Source organism: Mustelus asterias, chromosome 4 (assembly GCF_964213995.1).
Source record: "Mustelus asterias chromosome 4, sMusAst1.hap1.1, whole genome shotgun sequence".
Classification (NCBI taxonomy): Eukaryota; Metazoa; Chordata; class Chondrichthyes; order Carcharhiniformes; family Triakidae; genus Mustelus; species Mustelus asterias.
Genome location: NC_135804.1, coordinates 64,201,476 through 64,217,490, shown reverse-complemented (window position 1 = coordinate 64,217,490; position 16,015 = coordinate 64,201,476). Strand labels below are relative to the sequence as shown.

The window sequence follows — 16,015 nt, the reverse complement described above, 5'->3', positions numbered from 1 at the left end:
GGTGTAAAAGTAACAGGGTTGTTGTGGTGGGAGATTTTAATTTCCCCTATATTGACTGGGACTCACTTAGTGCTAGGGGCGTGGATGGGGCAGAGTTTGTAAGGAGCATCCAGGAGGGCTTCCTGAAACAGTATGTAGATAGTCCAACTAGGGAAGGGGCCATACTGGACCTGGTATTGGGGAATGAGTCCGGCCAGGTGGTCGATGTTTCAGTAGGGGAGCAGTTCGGGAACAGTGACCACAATTCAATAAGCTTTAAGGTACTGATGGATAAAGATAAGTGTAGTCCTCAGGTTAAGGTGCTAAATTGGGGGAAGGCTAATTACAACAATATTAGGCAGGAACTGAAGAATGTAGATTGGGGGCAGATGTTTGAGGGCAAATCAACATCTGGCATTTGGGAGGCTTTCAAGTGCAAGTTGATAGGGATTCAGGACCGGCACATTCCTGTAAGGATGAAGGATAAGTATGGCAAGTTTTGGGAACCTTGGATAACGAGAGATATTGTGAGCCTAGTCAAAGAGAAAAAGGAAGCATTTGTCAAAGCTCGGAGGCTGGGAACACACGAAGCAAGTGTGGAATACAAGGAAAGTAGAAAGAAACTTAAGCAAGGAGTAAGAAGAGCTAAAAGAGGTCATGAAAAAGTGTTGGCCAACAGGATTAAGGAAAATCCCAAGGCTTTTTACACATATATAAAGAGCAAGATGGTAGCCAGGGAGAGGGTTGGCCCACTCAAGGACAAGGGAGGGAATCTATGTAAGGAGCCAGAGAAAATGGGTGAGGTATTAAATGAGTACTTTGCGTCAGTATTCACCAAAGAGAAGGACTTGGTGGATGATGAGTCTGGGAAAGGATGTGTAGATAGTTTGAGTCACGTTGAGATCAAAAAGGAGGAGGTATTGGGGTTCTTGAGAAACATTAAGGTAGACAAGTCCCCAGGGCCTGATGGGATATACCCCAGAATACTGAGAGAGGCAAGAGAGGAAATTGCTGGGGCCTTGAGAGAAATCTTTGTATCCTCACTGGCTACAGGAGAGGTCCCAGAGGATTGGAGAATAGCCAATGTTGTTCCTTTGTTTAAGAAGGGTAGCAAGAATAATCCAGGTAATTACAGGCCGGTGAGCCTTACATCAGTGGTAGGGAAATTATTGGAGAGGATTCTTTGAGACAGGATTTATTCCCACTTGGAAATAAGTGGACGTATTACTGAGAGGCAACATGGTTTTGTGAAGGGGAGGTCATGTCTCACGAACTTGATCGGGTTTTTTGAGGAAGTGACGAAGATGATTGATGAGGGTAGGTCAGTGGATGTTGTCTACATGGACTTCGGTAAGGCCTTTGACAAGGTCCCTCATGGTAGACTGGTGCAAAAGGTGAAGTTGCATGGGATCAGAGGTGAGCTGGCAAGGTGGATACAAAACTGGCTCGGTCAAAGAAGACTGAGTGGAAGGGTGCGTTTCTGAATGGAGGGCTGTGACAAGTGGTGTTCCTCCGGGATCAGTGCTGGGACCTTTGCTGTTTGTAATATATATATAAATGATTTGGAGGAAAATGTAACTGGATTGATTAGTAAGTTTGCGGATGACGCAAAGGTTGGTGGATTTGCGGATAGCGATGAGGACCGTCAGAGGATACAGCAGGATATAGATCAGTTGGAGACTTGGGCGGAGAGATGGCAGATGGTGTTTAATCCGGACAAATGTGAGCTAATGTATTTTGCAAGGTCTAATACAGATGGGAAATATACAGTAAATGGCAGAACCCTTAGGAGTATTGATAGGCAAAGGGATCTGGGTGTACAGGTACACAGGTCACTGAAAGTGGCAATGCAGGTGGAGAAGGTAGTCAAGAAGGCATACGGCATGCCTGCCTTCATCGGCCGGGGTATTGAGTTTAAAAATTGGCAAGTCATGTTGATGCTTTATAGAACCTTAGTGAGGCCGCACTTGGAATATAGTGTTCAATTCTGGTCGCCACTCTACCAGAAGGATGTGGAGGCTTTGGAGAGGGTACAGAAAAGATTTACCAGGATGTTGCCTGGTATGGAGGGCATTAGCTATGAGGAGAGGTTGGAGAAACTTGGTTTGTTCTCACTGGAGCGACGGAGGTTGAGAGGAGACCTGATAGAAGTCTACAAGATTATGAGAGGCATGGATAGAGTGGATAGTCAGAAGCATTTTCCCAGGGTGGAAGAGTCAATTACTAGGGGGCATAGGTTTAGGATGCGAGGGGCAAGTTTTAAAAGAGATGTACGAGGCAGATTTTTTTACACAGAGAGTGGTGGGTGCCTGGAACTCGTTGCCGGGGGAGGTAGTAGAAGCAGATACGGTAGTGTCTTTTAAGGGGCGTCTTGACAAGTACATGAATGAGATGGGAATAGAGGAATATGGTCCCCGGAAGCGTAGGGGGTTTTAGTTAAGTCTGGCAGCATGGTCGGTGCAGGCTTGGAGGGCCGAAGGGCCTGTTCCTGTGCTGTAATTTTCTTTGTTCTTTGTACTCCAATCCCTTTTGTAATAAAGCCTAACGTGCCTGATTGCTTGTTCTACCTCCTGTTAAGTTTCTGTGATTCGTACACAAGAACACAAATAGAAGCAGGAGTAGTGCACCAGGCCCTTCAAGTCTGCCCTGCCATTCAGTACGATCATGGCTGATCTATGCCTGCCTCAACTCTTTTTCTGTGCCATTTCCCCACAGCCCTCTATTCCTGATCTATCAAAATATTTATCCACCTCCACTTTAAATGCTTCTAATGATCCAGCTTCCACCCTTTGGGGCAGAGAATTTCAGAGATTCACCACCTTCTGTGAGAAGAAATTTCTATGCACCTCAGTTTTATATGATCAGCCTTTATCTTATATGTCTCCTTGTTCGAGACTCTCCCACTAGTGAAAGCATCTCACCACCGTGTCAAGCCCTCTCAGGATTTTATCTTTTTGACTAAGGTAATCCCTTGCTCTTCTCAAGTCCAAAGATACAAACCAAGACTATTTGGTCTCTCTTGATAGGACAATCCTCTCATTCCAGGAATAACCTGGTGAATCTCCTTTGGACTGCCTCCAATATTACTATGTCCTTTTTTTAGGTAAGGGGACCCAAACCGTATGCAGTATTCCAGGCGAGGCCTCACCAACATTCTGTACAATTGCAACAAAATCTTCCTATTTTTAAACTTCAACCCCTTTGCAATAAAGGCCAAAATGCAATTTGCCTACTTAATTAGTTGTTGGACCTGCTTGCTAGCTTTTTGTGATTCATTCACTAGAACACCTCTGTACTTCACTCACCTGCGGTCTCTCTCCATTTAGATAATCTTCCTTTTGAATCCTCCTACTGAAGTGCATGACTTACACTTCCACACATTAAACTCATTAAACTCATTTGCCAGTGAGATGATGGCTGATCTGGGGTTGGGAAGAGTGAGAGGGGATCTCATAGAAACTTATAAAATTCAAACAAGGTTAGACAGATTCAGAAAGAATGTTCCCAATGGTGGGGGTGTGCAGAACTAGGGGTCATAGTTTGAGCATACGGGGTAAACCTTTTAGAACTGAGGTGAGGAGAAATTTCTTCACCCAGAGGGTGGTGAATGTGTGGAATTCACTACCACAGAATGTAGTTGAGGCCAAAAAGTTGTCTGATTTCAAGAAGAAATTAGATATAGCTCTTGGGGCTAAAAGGATCATGGGACATGGGAGGAAAGGGGGAATCAGGATATTGAATTTGATGATCAGCCATGATCAAAATGAATGGCGGAGCAGGCTCGAAGGAACGAATGGCCTACTCCTGTTTCTATGTTTTCACTCAGTCACCCAATCAACCTGCCCCATTGCAGAATCACCACATTCTTGTTCCAACATGCCCTTCCACCTATCTTCGTGTCATCGGCAAATTTGGAAACCTTACATTCTGTTCCTTCCTACAATCCATCTGAATGTCAACATTTCAAAGTCTGTCACATATTTAATAAGTATTTTGCTTTTCTCATCATACTCAAATTTCTGTACAATAGCAACAAAACTTCTGACTTTTATACTTTATCTCTTATCCAAGGCCAGCATTCCATTTGCCTTCATTATTTGCTGTACCTAGATGTTAGCTTCTTGTAATCCATTTATAGTTCTCTCCATTTAAATAACATTCTGTTTCTATTCTTCCTGCTAAAGTGGACAACCCACAATTTCACTCATATTTCTGCAAATATTTTGCCAATTCACTTGCTCACTTAATATATCTATGTCTCTTTGAAGACTCATTCTCTCAATTTGTTTTCCTACCTAATTTTATATCATCAAATTTGTCTACAGTACAGTTGATCCCTTCATCCATGTCATTAATATAGATCATACATAGTTGAAGACCTAGCATTAATCAGTGTGACACTCACTAGTTGCAGTTTCTCAGTTTTAAAATATTTCCTATTAATTAACCAATCTTCTATCCATGCTCATACATCACACCCAACATGATGTACTCTTCTTTTGTGTAGTAACCTTGTATGTGACACTTTATCAAATGCCTTTAGAAATCAAAATCTAAATACTCTAAAATTACTGGTATCCCTTTATCCAATTTACTTGTCATTTCTTCAAAGAATTCAATAAATGTCAAACATGACTTCCCTTTCACAAAACCATGTTGACTCAACTCCACTTTTCTGTCTGCTCCCCCCCCCCCCCCCCCCCCGCCAACCTTCTCTCTCACTGCACCAAAGTCCCTTGATTACTAAAATCCTAGAGTCTTGAGCTGCACTCTTGTAACACTGTGGCTATAAAAGCAGCTCGGGCTCAGTATTCTGCAGTAAATAACGTACATCGTGACCACTCAAAGCCTTTGCACCAACTTCACAGCATCTGATTGGAGTATGATGGAATACTCTCCAGTTGCCTGCACATTTGCTGGGGAAAAATGCTGGAATTTTCTTCCGAACAGCGTTCCAGGAGTATCTTCACCATACAGACTGCAGCAATTCAAGAAGACTGACCACCTTCTCAAGAGTAATTAGGGAAGGATGATAAGTGTTGACCTTGCCATTCACAAGCCTGCATTGTGAGTTAAAATAAGGGTTAATTAAAGTTTCTACTAAATGACTGATCCCTGACAGTTGGACAGTGATAATGTAACAGTGGCTCCTTAACAGGAAGAACAAGAATGGCTTTGACCATTGGATCTGGTTTGAAGATTGTTCTTCAATGTGAAATAAAATTCAGCCTTTATAAAAACCATTCATGTTGGTATTATTCAGTTTGTCATATTGACTTCCTAGCTTGAGTTCAACAGAGGCTGGACTAGACCCTGAACTGAAGGTTTAATTTGAGGACCGAGAAGGAATCTAGTTTTGCCTGTCTCAGCCAGGTCATTATGCTGGGATGAAAAACTCAGCCGGAGGATAATGTGGTTTGATGATGCATGAATGAGTGTCACTGATTGCTTCCCTCATGCTGGGTTAGACATGCTTCCAATTGTTAGTCTCTGTTGGGGAAGAAGCAAATTACAACATAATAAATGTCACTAGGACTGCTTTTGATTCACAGGGTCACTGGCTGAAGATCAGGATCAGGTTGCCTGTCTGATTTCCAGTCCCCTAATCAGCAGATCCAGAGCATTGATGTCAATAGTGTCTAGTACCCGACTGCCTTCAGGAGCTAATTTGATAACAGATGGAGGTCAGCTGTTGATGTGTTTTTGGTTTCAGTGATGCCAATATGCAAGTTGACCCACACTGTCCCTGTATCTACTTGTACAGTTCTGACGAAGGGTCATCAAGACTCGAAACGTTGGCTCTATTCTCTCCCCACAAATGCTGTCAGACCTGCCGAAATTTTCCAACATTTTCTGTTTTTGTACAGGAGCTGGACTTGTGAAGGACAAAACAGATAGTTGTCTTTCTACGCATGTATTTCATAACTTGGTTGGCTTTTGGAGAGATTTAACAGAATCCTCTGAGCTATGCAGTCATTAGCAGGGGATGTAAATTATTTTTAAAGTATGCAAAGAAATTCAAATGAAAATTGGGAATTACAAATGGGATTAATGGAGAGAAATAAGAGACGGGGGAAAAAGGAAGTATTTTCATTTTTAAAAAAAATCTCAACATTAATTTTTGTCTGCAGGGAAGAGACTTCACATTTGTAAATTAATTTTTCAGGATCAGAGATTTAACAGTAAAAATCTGAATTCACCAGCCTTAAGTTTTTCAATAATCTTTAGTGTAGAATTATGGGATAGTGCACCAAACTTAGTCACTTGAAGTGAGCCTATTGTCAAGGGTTGGAACAGTGCGTGCTGTGGAGGAAAATGGATCTCCATCAACTTCTGGATTTGTGTATTTTGCTGTGCCTGTGTGAATGTTAGAAGTTGCTTTCTGATCTACCCCATACAAATGGTGAGCGCTGATGGGCTGGTCTTACTATTTTAGCAAAATCTGGACTCGTGTTTCAGGTCCACTTCAGATAAAAGCCCATCAACCTCAAACATTAACTCTGAAACACTGTTTTTCTCTCTCCATGACGTTGTCTGCAATGCTGAGTGTTTCCAGTATTTTCCAGAGTTTTTATTTCACGTGGATATGTGCTGCTTTTAAAATAGTAAGAAGTTTAACAACACCAGGTTAAAGTCCAACAGGTTTATTTGGTAGCAAAAGCCACACAAGAATATAGTGTGGCTTTTGCTACCAAATAAACCTGTTGGACTTTAACCTGGTGTTGTTAAACTTCTTACTGTGTTTACCCCAGTCCAACGCCGGCATCTCCACATCCTGCTTTTAAAATGTCAGCATTAAAACAGTTCTGAATGTTGGAAATGATGAATGAAAACCATGATAAAAAAATCAAACCGTGTGTGTGTGTGCGCGCGTTGTGTGTGTGCATATGCACATATTCAATTTTCAAAAGCAGTTGAATTCTAAAACCAACAAATTATCTCCATTTGTGTTTTGTTGACAAGTTAGGAAGGGTCAATGCTAATGGCTTACATCTCCCTAGTTTCTAATACATCAGATTGAGGAGAGTGAGAAATAGTCAGAGGCACACAAAGGAGAGAAAGATTGACAACTTTTTTTCTTTAATCTAATTTGATTTCTTTTTAAAGTTGAAATCTGAGGAAAGCAGACTGAAAAGGAAAGGGGGAAAAAGTCATTGAGAGTGCAAGAAAGGGTAGAGAGAGAGAAGGGGCAATAATGAAGAATATAGTGAAATATGAGAAAGTAAGTGAGGTAGGTTATAATAATCTTGCGTGTTTGGACGTTTCTATTCCAAATGGAGACCTTAGAGTTTGTAATAGAAATTAAAAGAGGATAACATAGATGACTTCAAAAATGGGGCTGTATTGCATTTCTATGCATTGGTCAAGTTAAACCTACACTCCGAAGGTTACATTTGTTCTTGATTTGCATTTGCAATCACATGGCAGATTGACCCTTGTATGGGAGACTAGAACAAGTTTAAGAAATACAGATTTCCCTTTGAAGATGGAGATGAGGAGAGTTTTTTTTAACTGGGAGTGGTTAATATGCAACCTCTTTCCCAGAAAGCATTGGAGGCTGGCCATTGAATTTATTTGAGGCAGAATGAGATAGATTATTGATATACAAGGTAGTTGGGGGGCGCAGACAGGAAAGTGGTGCGGAGAGCATAACCAGCTTAGCTGTGATCTTATCCCCTGTAAAGGACACATGCAAGGATAGAGAAAGGCTCTGCACTTAGAAGCACCCGCACCCATTTCACTGGTACCTGTACATTAATCCAGTTTCTTAAAAGTCTTCTATACATGCAGCACTTTCATATTGTTTGTATTTTTTAGTATCAAAATTTAGACGGAGGGGTCTGTGGGGGCTTACCAGTCCATTTGGAAACGGGTCTTTCAATCAAAATGATTTTGAGAATCATCTCTCAATGCAATACCAAAGTGTAACATATAATAATTAAGTTACTTTGTTTCTAGGAAGCAATGTGGTATTTTTGAAAAACAACCATCTGGCATAAGTTGAAGAGATCCAAAGAAATGGCAAGCAAAGCTGACAAACAACATGTTGAAACTTTGGCAACAGAACAGCAGAACTTTGGCAACCAGCCCAAAGAAGTGGACTGGACTGTCATTGCCCTCACCTGCCAATACAAGGATAGCATTTATGCTTTCCAAAGAGGTATGTGGAACAAGTCTGATGGGGGAAAAATCTAGGCATGAGCCAATTATCAGGCTATTACATTTTCCAGCCTGTTAATTGGGAACTGTATCCACCATCTAATATTTAAAGATTATTACAGTTGTGATCAAGGTTTTTTTGCCATCTTAACTTGCAAGGTGCCCACTGAATTGACAATTATGTTTGTATAGCATGTAGAAATGCAAGGTGAGGTAAGCTGTTGCTGAGGAATGGAATTTTTTAAAAATTCTTTTGAGCCATTGTTATAATCAACCATTCTTGGATCAGGTATAAGATGGATAGTAAATAAAGAAGCATTCATAAAGCACCTGTCTCTTTCTGTGGACATCACAAAATGCTTCATAACCAGCTGTTGTAATTGTGATCATTTAGAAAAGTTTGACAGCCATGTTGTGCAGAGCAGAACCAAAAGCAACCTCCTTTTCCTTTTCAATAATCTTTGTTGTTGCTTCCCATAAAATACCCATCTTTCCCAGGACACCATGCTTTTGAGTTCTTCCAATAAATTTCCAGCCCTGCCACAGATCCAAGCCAGCTTTTATCAAAGTGTGATTATGACAAAAGTAAGCTATCCCTCCTTGTTGAATCATAGAATCATAGAAGCCCTACAGTGCAGAAAGAGGCCATCTGGCCCATTGGGTCTGCACCGACCACAATCCCACCCAGGCCCTACCCCCATATCCCTACACATTTACCCACTAATCCCTCTAACCTATGCATCCCAGGACACTAAGGGGCAATTTTAGCACGGCCAATCAACCTAACCCGCACATCTTTGGACTGTGGGAGGAAACTGGAGCACCCGGAGGAAACCCACGCAGACACGAGAAGAATGTGCAAACTCCACACAGACAGTGACCCAAGCCGGGAATCGAACCCAGGTCCCTGGAGCTGTGAAGGAGCAGTGCTAACCACTCTGCTATCGTGCCGCCCATAATTCTTATTGCCCAGTCAGCAGCCTTTGACGTGACTGACATCACTGATCTGCTGTGACACCTCTCATAGAATCCTACAGTGCAGAAGGAGGCCATTCAGCCCATCGAGTCTACAATCCCAACTAGTCCCCCTGACACTAAGGGGCAATTTAGCATGACCAATCCATCTAACCCGCACATCTTTGGACATCTCAGTTATTCAGCTGGTTGGATATGCCTCTGCCTGCCTTTGTCCTTACCTATCCAGTCTTTGTCAGACAACCAGCTTCAATGGCTTCTCTTCCCACCTCTCTCATCTTTACCTCCTGCATCCTTCCACCTCGCCACTGACTCTCAACCTCTTCATTGGTTGCAAATTGTCAGACTGTTGATACAGCACCCAGTTCTGGATGAACAGTAATTTCCTTCAATTTAACACAGGGACAGGAGTAGTCTTTCAAGCTTATTCTGTCATTCATTGAGATCATGGCTGATAATGATTGAACTCTATATATCCACCTTTGCCCCATATCCCCCAATATCTTTGTTTAATAAAAATCTTTCAATCTCAAATTTTAAATAATTGGTTTGGTATCAATTAGCAGTTGGAGAAGAGAATTCGAAACTTCTGTCACCCTTTTGCGTGCATGTATGTTTCCTAATTCCTCTCCTGAAAGGTCTGGCTCCAGTTTTTAGACTATCTTCTCTCATCTTAAACTCCCTTATCAGCAAAAATAGTTTCTATTCTATCATTTTCTTTTAATAACTTGAAAACATTAATCAAATAAGCTTCTAAATTCCAGGGAATATAATTCTAGTTTATGTAATCTCCACACACTGCTTCCACTATTTGTTAGTGATGGAGGGAGTGAATTTTGTGGAAGGGGTATCAATCAAGGAGGCAGCTTTGTTCTGGATGGTGTCGAGCTTCTTGAGTATTGTTGGAGCTGCTGTCATCCAGGCAAATGGAGAGTGTCCCACCACACTCCTGACTCGTGCCTTGTAGTTGGGGGACAGGCTTTGGGGAGTCAGGAAGTGAGTTTCTTGTCACAGGATTCCTAGCCTTTGACCTGCTCTGGTAGTCACAGCATTTATATGGCTACTCCAGTTCAGTTTCTGGTCAATGGTAACCCTCAGGATGTCGATACTGGGGGATTCAGTGATAATGCCATAAGACTTGGGAGCAAAGTAGACCATTCGGCCCATTAAGTCTGCTGTGCCATTCAATGAGATCATGACTGATCTGATATGATCCTCAACTCCACTTCCCATCATATCCCAATAACCCTTGATTTCCTCAGTGATTTAAAAATCTGTCTATCTCAGCATTGAATATACGTAACGACCCAGCCTCTACAGCCCTCTGCTGTAAAGAATTCCACAGAATCGCTACTCTCTGAGAGAAGAATTTCCTTCTCATCTCTGTCTTAAATGGGTGACCCCTTACTCTGAGATTATGCCACTAGTCCTAAACTCTCCCACAAGGGGAAACAACATTTCAGCATCTACTCTGTCAAGCCCCCTGAGAATCCTCTATGGCTCAGTAAGATTGAATCTCATTATTCTAAATTCCAATGAGTACAAGCCTAACCTACTCAACCTCTCCTCATACGAAAATCCCTCCATAGTCAGGATCAACCTAGTGAACCTTCTCTGGACTGTCTCTAATTCCAATATATCTTTCCTTAGATAAGGGGACCAAATTGTTCACAATATTCCAAGATTGAATGTCAAGGGGCAATGGTTAAATTCTCTCTCTCATTGGAAATGGGCATTGCCTGGCCGTTGTGTGGTCTTAAATTTACCTGCCACTTGTTCGGCCAAGCCTTCATATTGTCCAGGTATTGCTGCATTGGGGCATGGACTGCTGTGAATGGTCTTGAACATTGTGCATTTATCAGCAAACATTCCCACTTCTGACCTTATGGTGGAAGGAAGGTAGGTCATTGACAAAGCAACTGAAGATGGTTAGGCCAAGACACTACCCTGGAGAACATCTGCAATGATGTCCTGGAGCTGCGATGATTGGCCTCCAGCCACAACAATCATTTTCCTTTGTGCCAGGTATGACTCCAATCAGCAGTGCATTTCCTCCCCTGATTGCCATTGACTTCAATTTTACTGGGGTTCCTTAATGTCATACTTGGTCAAATGCTGACTTGATGTCAAGGGCAGTCACTCTCAGCTCACTTCTGGAGTTCAGCTCTTTTATCGACATTTGCACCAAGGCTGCAATGAAGTCAGGAGCTGTGACCCTGGTGGAACCCAAACCGAGCAAGTTATTGCTAAGCAAGTGCCGCTTGATGGCACTGTTAATGACCACTTCCATCACTTTACTGATGATTGAGAGTAGACTGATGGGGCAGTAATTGACTGGTTTAGATTTGTTACTTGTGTACAGGACATACTTGGACATTTTTTTACATTGCAAGATGGATGCCAGTGTTGTGGCTGTACTGGAACAGCTTAGGTAGGGGCGTGCCAAATTCTGGAGCAAAGACCTTCTGTGCTGTTACCAGAATATTATCAGGGCCCATAGCCTTTGCAGTACCTAGTGCTTTCAGCTGTTTATTGATATCATGGGGAGTGAATTGAATTAACTTAAGACTAACATCTGTGATAGAATCATAGAATCTACAGTGCAGAAGGAGGCCATTCAGCCCATCGAGCCTACACCAACAACAATCCCACCCAGGTCCCAAACCCGTAACCCCATATATTTACCCTCTTAATCCCCCTGACACTAAGAGGCAACTTGGCATGGCCAATCAACCTAACCCGCACATCTTTGGACTGTGGGAGGAAACCGGAGTACCCGCAGACACCGGGGGAACGTGCAAACTCCATGCAGACAGTGACCCAAGGCCAGAATTGAACCCGGGTCCCTGGCGCTCTAAGGCAGCAGTGCTAACCACTGTGCCAGGGCTGATCCTGGGGACCTCTAGAGGAGGCCGGGATGGATCATCCACACAGCCGTTACAGCTGAAGATTTTTGAGAATGCTTCTGCCTTATCTTTTGCACTGATGTGTTGGGCTCCTCCATTGTAATTGTCCACCACCATTCAAAACTGGGGAGGTCTTGTGGCATAGTGGGTAGTGTCCCTGCCTCTGAGCCAGAAGTTCTGGGTTCGAGTCCCACCCCACGTCTTGATGGCCAAGGAAATGCAGCCAAACAGATTGAGTGTCAACTTGCAAAATCCTTCCAACACGCCGATGGTAGAAACTCTTGGTCAACCGTGCTTGATGCAGAGTGGCGCCCCTTGGGCTATATAGTATTTGCGAAAGACTGGCGAACTGTACCAGGAATTAGCTATGAAAACTTAGTATGTCACTCGGTGTAGAAAGATAATTGGAATTCGGAACTGGATGTGGCAGGACTACAGAGCTGAGATCTGATCCGTTTGTTGTGGAATTGTTTAGCACTGTCTATTACTTGCTGCTTATATTGTTTGGCACAGTCCTGTGTTGTAGCTTTACCAGATTGACACCTCATTTTATTTTTAGGAATGCCTGGTACTGCTTCTAGCGTACGTTCCTGTATCCTGTTGGACTAGGGTTAATCACCTGGCTTGGTGGTGATGGTTGAGTGGGGGATATGCTAGGCCATGAGGCTACTGTTAGTGGTTAAATATAATTCTGATGATGGCCCACAATGACTCATGGATGTCCAGTTTTGATTAGCTATATTTGTTCGGGGTCAAAGTTTAGGAGGGTGCTAGTGCCACACAACACAATGGAACTTTGTGTCCATAAGGACTGTGTGGTGTTCACTCCTACTGATACTGTCGTGGGCAGATACATCTGCGGCAGGCAAGTTTGTGAGGATGTGTTCAAGTGTGTTTTTTCCATCTTGTTGATTTCCCTCACCACCTGCTGCAGTCCCAGTTTAACAGTTACGCCCTTTAGGACTCAGCCACCTTGTTCTATGGTGGTACTGCTGAGCCACTCTTGGTGATGGATGTTGAAGTCCCCCACCAGGGTACTTGGAGGAAGCAATAAGGGTGCCCTTGCCACCCTCATTGCTTCCTCCAAGTAAAGTTCAATAGGGAGGAGTACTGATTCATCGGCTGAAGGGGATGGTATGTGGTAATCAACAGGAGGTTTCCTTGCTCATATTTGACCTGGTACTATGAGACTTTGTGGGGTCCAGAGCTGATGTTCAGGACTCCTAGGGCAACTCCCTCCCAACCATATACCACTGTACCACCACTTCTGCTGGGTTTGTTCCGCTGGTGGGACAGGACATACCCAAGAATAGTGATGGTACTGAATGGGACATTATCTGTAAACTATTATTTTGTGAGTATGACTATGTCAGGCTGTTGCTCTCAACAGTCTCCCAATTTGGCACAAGCACCCAGATGTTAGTAAGGAGGACTTTGTAGGGTCGACAGGGCTAGGTTTGCTGTTGTCATTTCCGATACCTAGGTTGAAGGTGTGGTCTGACCAGGGCTTTTTATAGCTGAATCACGACCTCTACCCCTTTGTTTTATCGAATTATCCTCTGTACCTGTTCCTGACATTTTAAAGATCTATGCACCTCGACCGTCTCTATTTCTAGCCTTTCACTATTTGGAGAGTACTTGTTCTTTTTTAAGTTCAAGGGGGAAGACACCATATTGTGAGAGTCGCTGGTTCAGGAGGAGTTTCTTTAAGATGTTTGGCATTTGACTTCTTTCTCCAGTACAGATACTGACGCAATGTAATTATTACGGATGTTTGCCATTTTGTAATTTTCAGTAACTATATCACTGTTCCTGCTTTTCCTTTTAATGTATCTATAAAATGTTTTATTCTTAATGTCGTTTGCAAATTTGTCATTCCCTTTTTGTAGCTTTTTTATGTCATCTTCTGTTCTTTGCATCTTTTCTTTACCATTCACTTGGATCTGTGTTACTTTTGTAATGTAACATGCTTTTTCATTTTGTTTCTCTTTCTTCTTTGGTTGTCCATAGCTTTTTGTTTTGGCAATCTTCAAGTGAAGACTGCAATAAATGATTTGCAAAATTATGACTGCATTAAAGAGAGAAATTGTAGCCCAAAGCGTATTCTGAACAGGGTCCAAATCAAGTAACATCTTAACAATAGGGTTTGAAGAAACCGAGTGGTTGTAAAAGGAATGGAGGAGCACAACAGAGCAGGCAGAGATGTGGATTGACAGGAGGCTTTCTACAATTGCGTCCACACTTAACTATCCTGATTCAAATGAAGTCAAAAATAAATATTATGTGTATTGGCAGACCAATAATAAAACTGAAAATTTAGCACTGCCAACCACCTAACTGCTTCCATCTTTGTAGAAAAATTTTATAAACTCTGGGTGTTTTCTTATTCCAAATGAAGGAGGGAATTCATGGGTCTAGTGTAACAAACAATGCTTGGGGATAAACAAAGGATTACACTGAAATTAGTATAGAAATTTTTGGAAAATATTGATCTTTACAGAATTTAAATGGCTAGCTAAAGAAAAGGGTAAATAGAGCAGCATGCTAAGTTCTACTTCATGTGTTCCAACAAAGGATCAAAGTTGACTTCAAAAGATCTGCAAGCGATTGAATAATTAAAATTACTGAGACTTTGAAGGGGAGGGGGAAAGAAGTTAACTCTTGATAATAGAGTAAATTGGAAAAATGTCACTCTTCTGCAATTTAATTTTAAAACTTGAAATATGCCCAAATCGCCCAAAAATAGAGAAAACATGCGAGAGATGAAGCCAGATCAGAGATGTAAAGAAGCAGATCATCAGAATATAGTGAGTTTCTGCTCAACTCTGCCCTGTACAACACCCTATTCACAATGCAATTGCCAGCAGTTCAATAGCAATAGCGAAAAGTAGGTGGGAAGAGAACAGCTCTGTCTAGTACCTCGCTAGAGGTCAAAGAGTTTAAAGTGGATATTACTTGTACATACTGAAGTAACGGGAGGAATACAATAGTTTTATCCACTTTATCCAAATGTGTAGAAATCCAAATTTTTGAAGAGTGAAGTAAAGGTAATCCCATTCCACACTTATCAAAAGCCTTTTCTGCATCCATAGTTATAAGAGCCTCAGGAAGAGGAGTAGTTGAATGTGCATAAATAATATTGAAAAGACACCTTAAATTTGAAGGATTGTCTGAGCTGTATAAAACCTGTCTGGTCAGGTGAGATGTTAAGTGGAAGGACGGGTTCAAGATGATAGGCTAAGGTTTTAGTTAGTATTTTAACATCTACATTGAAAAGGGAAATAGGTCAGTTTGAACTACAATGCAGAGGTTCTTTATCCTTCTTTAGACGGAGAGACAAAAATGCTTTGCAGAGCGTTTTAAAGAGAAAGCATCCCAAAAACAGAGACCACAATAATGGAGAAAGTTGTGATAAGAAGTTTTTAATAAAATTCTACTGGAAATCCATCAGGTCATGGTGCCTTATTGCTTTGCATGGATTTAATTGCCTCCACTTGGGAAATGGTTACTTCTAACACATTCGTAAAGTCAGGCATTCGAGCTGAGATCTCAATATTATCAAAACAATTGTGAAATAAACCACAATCTGAACATGAGTCTGAGGCATGAAATGTTTAAGTTGATCATTGATCTCCAGATGATCGGTGATGGTTGATCTTGTTGAGTGGTGTTTTCAGTAATAAGTTGAGAGGAAGCAGACTAGTGAGTACCGGTTCTTTCACCATGCTCATAGAATGTAAAAGGTAAAGTTGTCATAGTCCCAAATGACTATAGATGGTGACTTAACCTGAGGATCACCACACTCAGACGAGGGGCAAGGTTGCAAAAGAGGGCCTTCATGAATAACCTCAGCCGATACAGGGCAGCACTGTGGCACAGTGGTTAGCGCTGCTGCCTCACAGTGCCAGGGACCCGGGTTCAATTCCAGGCTCGGGTCACTGTCTATGTAGAGTCTGCATGTTCTCCCCTTGTCTGTGTGGGTTTCCTCTGGGTGC

The 16,015-nt window shown here is 42.2% G+C and overlaps 1 protein-coding gene across 1 annotated transcript in view; it reads left to right on the top strand.

Annotated features, from left to right (window-relative positions):
• Positions 1–16,015, top strand: part of fcsk (fucose kinase) — a 376,256-nt gene that overhangs the window by 12,592 nt on the left and 347,649 nt on the right. The window contains exon 2 of the mRNA XM_078211155.1: positions 7,939–8,140. Coding sequence (XP_078067281.1) covers positions 7,999–8,140 — 142 coding nt within the window. The 5' untranslated portion in view covers positions 7,939–7,998. The remainder of the gene's footprint in view (positions 1–7,938; positions 8,141–16,015) is intronic.